Below are 10686 nucleotides of genomic sequence, written 5' to 3'. Positions count from 1 at the left end.
AATTCTACTTGAATTCAGTCTATTTGGTGTTCTCTGAGCCTCTTGGATCTATATGTCTACTTCTGTCCCCAGATTTGGGAAGTTTTCAGTCATTATTGCTTTAAATACACTTCCTGTTCCTTTCACTCTTCTCCTTCTAGAGTCCCCATAATATGAGTGCTGTTTCTTTTCATCGTGCCGCCTAAGTCCAATAGGCTTTCTTCACTCTCTTTCATTCTTTTTGGTTCTCTGATTGGTCATTTTCAAATGTCTCATCTACCAGGTAGCTCATTCTTTCTTCTGCAGGGTTACATCTGCTTTTCAAGCTCTCTATTGAATTCTTCAGTTGAGTTATTGTATTTTCAGCTCTAGGTTTTCTTGTGTTTTTTTCAATAGTTTATATTTTCTTGAACTTCTCGTTTTATCGATGTAGTGTTTTCCTAATTTAATTTAGTTGTATGTGTATTTTTACAGTTCACTAATTTTTTTAAGAGAATTATTCTGAAATCTTTGACATTGCATAGGTCTTCATTTCTAGGGTCATCTATTAAAGCTTTATTTGTTTCCTTTTGTGATGTCAAATTTACCTGATTTTTCATGGTGTTTTATTCCTTACATTAATGTCTGTGTTTGAGTAAGTGATCTTCTCTTCTAGACTCTGCTGGTCCCCTTTGGCAGAGATAGTTTTTCATGATTCAGCTTAGTTTGGGTTTCTAGACATGTCTGTTGGTAATGCCAGGCAGGTGGGGCTGGCTACTAGGCCTTATGTTGGTGTGAGGCAACTGACCTCTGAGGTTGGTTCTGGGGAGTACGTGCCACTTTCTGAGAACTGCTGGGTCGGGCAGCTGGCTCTGGTTCTGTGACCTCACTTGAGGCTGTAGAATGGGCTTCACAGTTATCTGGATTCTCTTGCCAGGCTTATTAGATAGTCAGCACTGATTGCTGTACTCAGCAGTAGGTGGGGCTATGAGTTAGCTTCCCTGTTCTGGCAGGACAGCAGGATGGGATCCAGGGACTGTACCACATATTTTTTAGGGACCTGAATCAGACAAGAGCTTGCACTGAATATTTTAGTCAGGTAAAAAGACCACCAGTTTTGCTCTGAATACAGGAAGAGTCATGGGCTGTAGCCTCTATTTGAGTTCTACTGTAAGCAGGGCTGTCTGATGAGCTATGCAGCTTTTTGTGTGCTCTGCTAAGATTCCCCAGTCAGGCAGGCTGAAGGCTGTGTTCAGTAACAGGACCTTTGAATTAGTTTCCCTGCCCAGGTGTGGTGGGAGAAGCAGCTCCAAGGCTGCTCAGGTTCTTTCTTTGTAGTCTTGATTCAAGCTGACCTGTGCCCCAAATTTCTTGGCTGTACAGGGCCACCTGCTTTGCTCTGAGGGCAATCAGCTCTGCCTACCCGCCTCTTGGCTGGAGCATTGCTTGGTTGCAAAGCTTCCAGGTGTTCATGCCAGCCCTTCCTGTCAGATGGGGCTAGGGACCACACTCTAGAGTGGGTGGAGCTGTGACTCAGCTCTTCTGCCTGGGTGTGGCAGACTGAGCTCTAGGGCCAGCAAAGTTCCTCATTTGAGGACCCAAATCAGGCACACCTGTACCCTGCCAACTACTTTGGTCAGACTGCACCACTGCCTTAGATTTGCAGAGAGCAAAGCTTCTGGTTGGGACTACTATTTGGGCTCTGCAGGTAGAAGCTTGGTCTGCCAAGACCCAAGTGCTGGTTGTTGGAAGGCCCTCTTCTCTCTGTCACAATCGGATGCCCAGCACGAGAGCCCTGCAGATTGCCCTGTGGGGCAAGACCAGAGTAGGGGATCCCAAGAATGATCCAAAATGCTAGGGGTGGAGGCTAGATGTCACGTCTGAGCTCTCCTTTCCCACCGGAGGCTCAGGCGAGACTTCTTGGTGTGGTGCTGCACGAGCCTGGGGAAGGGGCAATGCAGTCAGCGTGTGGCTGTTCCTCTTACCCTTTTAGAGCAGCCTCTCTGGGTGTCTGTGGTGCAGGGTTGCTTCCACCTCACTCCCAGTCAGTGGTTTTCTTTTCTTTTTTTTCCTCTTCGCTATGCAGGAGCTTTTCTGTTTGATGTAGTCACTCTTGTTTATTTTCGTGTGTGTGCTTTAGGTGTCATATCCAAAAAATCATTATGAAAAGCCATACCAAATAGCTATTTCCTGTTTTCCTCTAGGAGTCTCATGGTTTCAGGTTTTACTTTTAAGTCTTCATAGGAATCTTACTTTTAGACAGACTTTTTAAAGGGCAAGTTCAATGAAAAGTTTTTGTTAATGAGTTGACACAGGATCAGGTCTTACGTGCCTCCCGCCATGTTCCAGGGAATTCAGTAGGCCAAGCTCTCTGACTCAGTGCCCTGTGCTTTAGACAGAAGCCCTAAGTGTCATCTCCAGGCATATTCTGCTCCACATTATCAAGAACCCGGCTGCCCATTTGGATTCACCTAAGGTGTAGCTTTAAGACGTCATCAAGACAAACAGACCCTAATTCTGCTAATGCTTTCTTGGCTATTGTCACCGACAACACAAAGCGCCAGGACTCAGTCAACGGTAGTTGTCTGCAGGCGCCAGTCCCGTTGTGGGTTATAACTGAGGTCAAATGGTGAGTGGAGAACTGGGCTTGAGCACTCTCATTCAGTTCACCTGTCACAACACATGCCCCAGACTAGAGGCAGTCCTGGAGACATCCACACTCGTAGCCTAATTTCACAGACAGGGGGTTGGAGGCCTAGATGCCTAAACTGAGTTCGTCACTTTTCCACAGCTGGTTAAAGACAGAGCTAGGGCCAGCCTGAGCCTCCTAAGCTGTAAATCAGTCTATTTCTTTCCTGTATACTTGGAGCATAAATTATATAAACTAGAAGGGCTATTTTTCAACAATCAGGTGAGCTTAAGTAGTCAGTCTCAAACTTCAGTGTGGATTAAAATCACCTGGAGAGCTTGTTGAAACAGATCTGCTGGGTCCTGATTTGAGAGTTTGTAGGCCAGGGGTGGGGCCCTGGAGTCTGCACTTTAACAGGGTTCCAAGCGGTGATGCCAATGCTAACACCGCCACTGCGGACCACGCTCCGGGAACCACTGGAATAAAGCAGGCCCAGGCCACTTCCTGCCATTCTTCATTGCCCACCTGCTGGGAGCCACGCGGTCAGATCCTCAGGAGAAAGGGTGACCAATGAACTTTTCCTGAACTTCTTAGCAGGGGTGTCCAACCCACAGCCCACAGGCCACATGCAGCCCAGGAAGGCTATGAATGCGGCCCAACACAAAATCGTAAATTTACTTGAAACATTTTGAGATTTTTCTTGTGATTACATTACAACGTATTTAATGTGTGGCCCAGGACAACTCTTCTTTCCACGTGGCCAAGAGGTGCCAAAAGGCTGGACACCCCTGTACCGGGTGCGTTTCCCACTGCAAGTTTGTTTCAGCACAGGGTGCGGAGCTCTGGCCTGAGTCAGCCGGCCCAGGCACTCTGCTCTGTGCGCAAACTGCTGTATGATCGTAAGTCATTTAACATCTAAGTTTCAGTTTTCTCATCTGTGGAAGGTAGTGGGGGGTGGGTATTATCTTCTAACTCAATTGTGGATGGATTATATCACATACTGCATATGAAGTGTTTAATGGTGAAGAATCACTTGGTGTATTGATCAGAGACCAGTCAAGGAAAAAAAAAAGAAATGACTTTAGTTCTTATAGAGTTGAATCAAGATAAATAGTTACTCAGATGATGGAAGGGCTCAGAAACCAATGGTGGGTAATGAGGAAAACCTGACGTTCAGCAAGGGCAGAAAGCAGCCACCCGCCCACCACCCCTGAGGCTACAGTGAAAATGGGAGGAGGCAACAGTGCCAGAGCTTAGAAGGCTTCCCCTGAGAGCCCAGAGGGAGGGTGGGTCTGAGGGGCTGGAGCCCCCGGGACTGACTGCCTAGAAGCCAGAACGCATACAGCCTGGGAATACAGTTCTCTGCAGCACACGATAGAGCAGGAGAAAAGCGAGAAGTGAATCTCAGGATTATGCAGAGACGCCACTGCTGCCATGACCGTAGGTACTTAATGTGCCCCTCTCATCTCCATGACTAGACCATGTCTTCATGTCCAGGGATCTCACTGGGCCTACATGCAAAGTAAGTACCATATACATGCCAAGTGGCATTGCCATAAATTCACTCTGCCAGGAAAACGAGATGGGAATGTTATTTCAGGTTAACTAGGTGCTGCAGTGTGAACCCTGAATCTGGAGGGTGCTTAGCTCCCAGTCTGCAACCCCACGTCACACTCAGTGTGCTGCACAAAGCCTTGCGCTGTCCCTGCCCTGAGCGTTCAAACTAGGAAAACTGCAGGATGGAGACAAACCAATTCCTTAACCAACCATAGCTTGTAGAGAATGACCGTTTGGAGGTGCGTGGTGGGGGAGAGGGACTGAGGGACAGTGGGCAGGCTTATGTTTTCTTACAGCAAGGACATGCCTTGAAGTGACATCACCTTGAGGTGTTTCCTCATTTAGCACGTGCTGCAATTATGTAAATAACACTAACCCATCATTCTTGTGGCCGCTCTTAACAACGCCCTTCTCGCATTACAAAAGTGAGGTAACAGCACGAAAGGGGGTCGGTGGGAGACTATAGAAACAGCAACTTTCCATAGCCAAAAGAGCCAGCGTGGTTTCAGAAATATTTCTTGGGCGATAATTGAAATTTCAAACCATCACTTAAGTTTCAAAACAACCTTTATTCTGTTTGAAGACCTAATACAATGCATTAAAGCAACTTAAAACAACAAGACGTAGCTCCATTAAATCTATAGCTTGAACCAATTGTCAAGGAGGCACACTCCCCCACCCCCACCCCCGCTGCCTTGTGAAGGCAAAATTACCACTGACCATCACATCCTCCCTCTCGTCAAAAGACCAACTTTATTTTAACAATGTCATATAAACAGATTTGTAAAAACATCGAACAGATTGTAGCTTTAAAAAATACACACATATAAATGAGTTTTCCTTTTTTTTTAATAGCAGCATCCTGGGTAGCTAATGCTATCTCATGGTGGCAAGTTTAATGTTAAGTTTGGATAGTGTTTCCAATGAACCCAATTCTGTTCCCTCCCCACTCATACTAGTATTTTACATAACTAGGTTTTTAAAAAATAAGAATTTGGCATTTTGGAACTTTGTCCTGTGTGAGGCATTGTGCTTTAAACTGCCCCTTTCCTAAGTGACCCTGAACTCGGACTGCAGGGTCTGCTTCCCAGCTGACCTGGATACCATGCATAGCAAAAGCACAGTTGTTAAAACCAGCAGAATTTTCTCCCAATAAGGAACATCAGTAGGACTTCCCAAACACGTTACTACTTCATCACCAGCTATTTGACAAAGCAATTGGTTCCCTACAGTGACAGCTCACAGAAACACATTTTGACTTGACACATTGAAAACAAGGGTTTCCAAAGTAAGCGAGTCATCTGGACTAGCTTCTCAAAAGGAATAACTTTTAAAAACAGGGAAAATAAAAGCCAAAGAATCATGAACTTCTCACTTCACTTGCAAACAATTTTCACCTTTATAAGACAAAACAAAGCAAATTCACAGGAAAGAAACAACCCATACACATATACAAGAACTTTACTAGACATTTGCTTGTTATGCACTTGAACTCAACGACTGTGGATCTGTTTTGGCTGAAAGGTGTACTGGAAACACAGTCCATGCACATATACATATATACATATATTGAGGGCTGTGAAGTTGTCAGATGTTGCAAATACATGCTTTTTGCCTTTTTACGTGGTTACAATTTTTCTCTCCTGTCTAATGTCGGGTCCTAATGCTCCCACCTCCACAGCCCCGTCACGGCCCCTCTGCAGCTCGGCCTCTGGCTCTCACCTGTGGGAGGTGGTCTCTCTTGGGTGGGGAAAATCGATGCCCGGGCAGGAGCATGTGGTCGTGTGCCTGTGCTGTATCTGTTCGTACTGGTGAGCCGCGAGACAGCGTTTCCTGGGGACGACTGTCCAAAGGGACCCAGGGAGCTCTGCTGGTCAAACGTCTAGAAGGACACAGGTGGTGGGCACACTACATGCGCTCAAGGCACCTGGCCAAGGTGTGACATCACGGGTGTGGTGTGATGCACTGTTACAGGGAGTCAGGAGTCTGTCTTTGCAGTTCAGAGCGGATCTACCATTTGTGCTTGTGAGATGCAAAAATAAGGCAGATGCTTGATACCATGTCATCTGGTGAAATGTCGAAGGAAAAACACGAAACTTTTTATGAAATGTAATGATTAATGAAATATTCCACCTTAGATCTAATATTTTAGAAATTAAATGAAAAATATTTATACTTACTAGCATACATGGATGTGCTACCACAAAAACAAAACAACCACCGTAGTTTATGAACTAGTATTCCCTGTTAGACCTCCGTGTGATGTGGAAGGATGGCTTTAAACCAGACACTCACAGACTCAAACCAGGAGCATCCTCAACCGTCTACAGAAGGGAGGGAGATGTCAGATCTGCACAGTCAAGTTTGAGGGCTGACCGTCTGCTGTGAGACTATTGCTCTTGATGAGTAGCTTCATGTAAAGAGAAAAAAATACATTCTACAATCGACTAAGTCTACAACTGCTAGACGGAGTCTTTCAAAAGAATTTTAAAAGGAACATTAAAAAAAAAGCCCCTCAACCCCAATATTTGAAGGAAAGAGAATAAGTGTGAGTGAATCTAATGTTCAGAAAGAAAAACTGAAATTGTAAGATTCCATTTTAATCTACCAGCGTAGTGACCATGATTGTAACTCTCCCGTATTCATTCCTCCCGATGCGTACACAACGTCCACTGAGCGGAAAGGCTTCTCCACATGTGCATCGCGGAGCCCTCCCCCTGCGCCGGCCCTAAATCCCGGAGATGACTCTAGCAGCCCCCGTCCCCGTTTTCCCCGCAGTGAAGCAGGCATCCTGCGATCACTCAGATGAGTGAGGACTGTTGCTAGGATTCCTGAAATGGTCCTTTCACAAGCTCCACACAGCCCAGAGCAGAAACAGTTAACAACCATGCCTGTATGCTTTATGATTTAACATGAATGGAAAGCTAGGAAAATAACAAATAGCCAGATAAAAATCTTTTTTTTTTCAGATCATGCTTTTTCTAAAATGAATGTTGGTTGTCATGGTAGTCTAAAGTTAAAAAGAGACATATTTTCTAAATGTAGCAAGTATACCTTGAACTCACGTTCCAAACAAAGGTGGGACGCTTGCTCTGGGAGCCTTCCTTCCTTCCTAAGAACCGAAAATATCTGACCAGCTACACTGTGTTAGAGCCCTAGTAGATTCATAATCATAATCGTCATAATGGATAATAAGTAGCAGATCGAAGTGGGAAAGACTGAAGTCTAAGCAACTTCACTTTGCAGTTAGGTACTTCTTCTCCAATCACGAGAAAGAGAAAGTGCATTCCACCACGCCACCCCCCACCCCGCCTGTACATCCCTTAGCTACATCCCCTCCCTAGATTCAAGAAGTTCACAATTCTTTACGAAACACACACTTGCCAGGTACCGTATTTTTAAGAGTCTTGAAACAACATTGTTGAACTCAGTGATACTTTGTCATATTCATATATCTTTCTCTTTTTTTATTGAATAAAGCAGCTTTGAAGCTTATCAGGCACTGCCCAACAAAACATTTAGTCCAAAAAAATCTGTTATGAACTTTTTAACCTTGGGCTAACAGCCAAGTACTCTGTACAAGAAAAACTGTAAAATATTTCATAGTTTTAATTCTGAAGCCTTTTTTTTAAACTGGCATCCTGTACATTTCTTCTTAAAAAAAAAAGTAAAAATAACAAAATGAATATTAACACAAAAACCAGGGTCAACAGTATTTTCAAGCAACAAAAAGTGGGGTAGGGGAAGCTTATTCTGAAGAACGTACATTGAAAATTGAGAGAACGACGTAATGAAAATTAAGAATTGCATAGCACTGTGAATTTAGCCTTCAGCGAAACAAAACAAAAGCTATTTGGTATTGATACAAATCCATCTATTTGATAGTCATCATTATGTACATATTTTATATACTGAAAGTGTCATTTTAAGTCCTCTTTTCTAAGTTCCATTTTTTCCGTTGGTGGGTTTTGTTTTTTGTTGAAAAGTTTAAACAAAACGCCTTCTGGCACTTTGCTACCACGGAATTTCCTCTGAACAGACGTGAGCCGGCGTTCTCCCGAAGTGTCCCTTGTGAGCCAAAGGGCCCTTCCGCTACACACCGTTCGTCTGCTGGGAACCGAAATACTCCGTAAGTGCCTGGGTCCACCGCACACAGCAACCCCAGGCCAGACCAGCTGGGGCCCAGCGCTCCCGGGCCAGGGCTCCCCAGCCCCATCCACTCTCTGGTGTACAAGGTCCCAACTTCGAGCTGGTAAAGCTTCATAAAGCATTAACGAGCACCATGGGTAAAGGCCTCTTTGTCCCTGCACGCAGAGATTTTTGCATTTCTTTTTCTCTTTGTGTTGTGTGTTGTGGTGGCTTTAAATTAACCCAAAATTTTTTTTTAAAAAGGAAAGGAAGGAAGGATAAGCACTCCAGATGAGAAGCGTCTGGTCATCACACAGTGCTAGGCTGCACGTCTTCCCCTACTGCTTTTGTCGAAGGCTCCAGTCCCATTTGGAGACAGACGGCTTGGGGTTTCCGCAGCTCAATTCGCAGGGCAGGCTGGAGAGGAGCCCTGTGCTTTCCAGAGGCCTCAGGGTGGCTGAACTTCAGGAGGAGGGTCGCAGGGCCCGCGCCTCATCGCCTCTGCTGTGCATACACTGGGTAGGCTAGTGTGACGTTGAGGGAGTCGTTGTGCTGCACCAGGGAGGTGTGCTGGTAATGGAGCACCAGTTCCTTCAGGGAGCCGTACAGGTTGTAGGGCTCGGCAAAGCCATAGCCAGTCGCCGTTTTGTTGATGACGCAGTGCTTCACCTCGCCGTCCACCCTGGGGAGGAGAGAGAGCAAATGCATTTGGACCTTGACAAACTGGGACACCGCAGGCGTTTCTAGCAAAAGCATCCTCATCCAACAGTGCACTTGACGCAGGCCAGTCCCCGGAGTAGTGCCAGGTCAACTGTTAGACACCTCTGTCCCTTACTGGCTGGGGGACTTGGGTAGGGAACCCAGTCTCACTGAGCTGCTGTATTTTTTACCTTTAAAAATGGCTGAAAAGGAAGATGATAGTAATGTATGTGTCACAGGGCAGCTTTGAGAAATGAGATGATGTGCTTGATGGAATGCAGTAAGCACGTAGCAAGTGGCAGCTGCCAAGTGTCAGCATCAGCGCCGCCCTGTGACCAGAGTCCTAGTGCTACTGGTGATTAACACGATCCCTTCGCTAAGGCTGGCCTCAGAACGTCTGCGTGCCTCTCCACCTGGGCATTTCCTCTCTAGTCCCTGGCCCTCCCCCCAAGTCTCTCCACCTGGGCATTTCCTCTCTAGTCCCTGGCCCTCCCTCCAAGTTCTTACTCCTCCTTTCCTATAGGGCTGTTTCTCTGCTTCCAGGGGGGGAGTCCTGGAGCATAATGCGCTTTTAAGAGCCTTGCCCTCTTCGCGGGCCGCTTGCCCCTGTAGACTACTAGTAAACAACAAGAAAGTGTGCCCTAGGACAAAAATGTCTTCTCTTGGGTGTAACTGTCTCAAGGACAGTGACCGGCGTTCTTTTGCTTGTTGTTCTCCCCGGTTCCTGATGGGGACTTGTCCCCGGAGGTGGTGCTCTTACGCGAGTTCCCTCAGGTTCTAACTCTGCTTGCCTTGGGAGGCAAAACTAAAGAGCCAGCACTGCCATTCCCGTTTTAAAGATGGAAAAAAAAGACTTAAAAGCAGTTGCAGCTACAAAGCAGGTTTCTTCCGACTAGACTCCCTTAACAGACAGAGTTTAAGGTATTAGGCCTGTTCCGTTCCCCCTTCCACACTGTTGGACATAAGGAACTTTCCCAATCCTTGCCCCCTCGGCTGGCTGCACAAACGCCTCTGCAGGGGCTGCTAACGGGACCAGCAGTTTCTGCTGGAGATACGTACACCACGGAGCAGGCGTAGCAGCCCTGTTTGCTGCTTTCCCGGACGAGAAAAGTGCCGTCGCGCTTCCCTCGCAGCAGGTTCTCAGCTTTGTTTCGGTTGCTGCTGCCCACATTCCACGTCTTCTCGTCGTGGTGCGGCAAATCCTCGTCGTCCTCCACCAGCGAATATTGGCTGAGGGGCAGGAGAGCGGGCTGCTAAGTGAAGCGCATGGGAACCACCGGCCTGCCCCACGGGCCCTCCCATCCCTTCAACCTTGTTCCTGCCCCTCCTGCAAGCACAGACCAGCCGACCCAACCAGACTCTCGGGCCTGAGTTTTGCTCTCATCCAGCTGCACCTTCCAGGTAACCTCTCTTCTCTGCACAGAGTCAGCAGCAGTAAGTCAGCAACTAAGCTCAGATACCTGGGAAGGTATTAAATAATCCTGTTTGTCCAGTTTGGATCAGGAAACTGATAGAGGAGGAGGCTTGCCAGTGTTCAAATAATTCAAACAAAACACGGGCTTAAGCTTCAAACATATACTAAGCCCGTGTCCTTTTTTTTATCATTATTGTTCCAAACATAAGTTAGGACTTTTTAGCTATTCAGGGACATCCTTATGGGAAAAGCATAAATCTCTATCTGCCCTCCTTAAACTTTCGCTTTAAAAAATTCTGGA

At 46.3% G+C, this 10686-nt stretch overlaps 1 protein-coding gene across 3 annotated transcripts in view; it reads right to left on the bottom strand.

The window, feature by feature from the left end:
* Positions 1-4693: 4693 nt before the first annotated feature.
* The window catches only part of PIK3R1 (phosphoinositide-3-kinase regulatory subunit 1), a 72068-nt gene continuing 66075 nt past the window's right edge, over positions 4694-10686 (bottom strand). For all 3 annotated transcript variants that reach the window (XM_037150764.2, XM_037150766.2, XM_037150765.2), the window contains 2 exons: positions 10031-10201; positions 4694-8954 (listed from right to left, as the gene is read on the bottom strand). In XM_037150764.2, the coding sequence (XP_037006659.2) occupies positions 8765-8954; positions 10031-10201 (361 nt within the window). In that variant the 3' untranslated portion in view covers positions 4694-8764. The remainder of the gene's footprint in view (positions 8955-10030; positions 10202-10686) is intronic.

Source organism: Artibeus jamaicensis, unplaced genomic scaffold (genome assembly GCF_021234435.1).
Source record: "Artibeus jamaicensis isolate MK-2021 breed Jamaican fruit bat unplaced genomic scaffold, CSHL_Jam_final scaffold_369, whole genome shotgun sequence".
In the NCBI taxonomy this organism is placed as follows: Eukaryota; Metazoa; Chordata; class Mammalia; order Chiroptera; family Phyllostomidae; genus Artibeus; species Artibeus jamaicensis.
The sequence above is the reverse complement of the archived record's forward strand: the minus strand, read 5'-3'. Positions and strand labels throughout refer to the sequence as shown.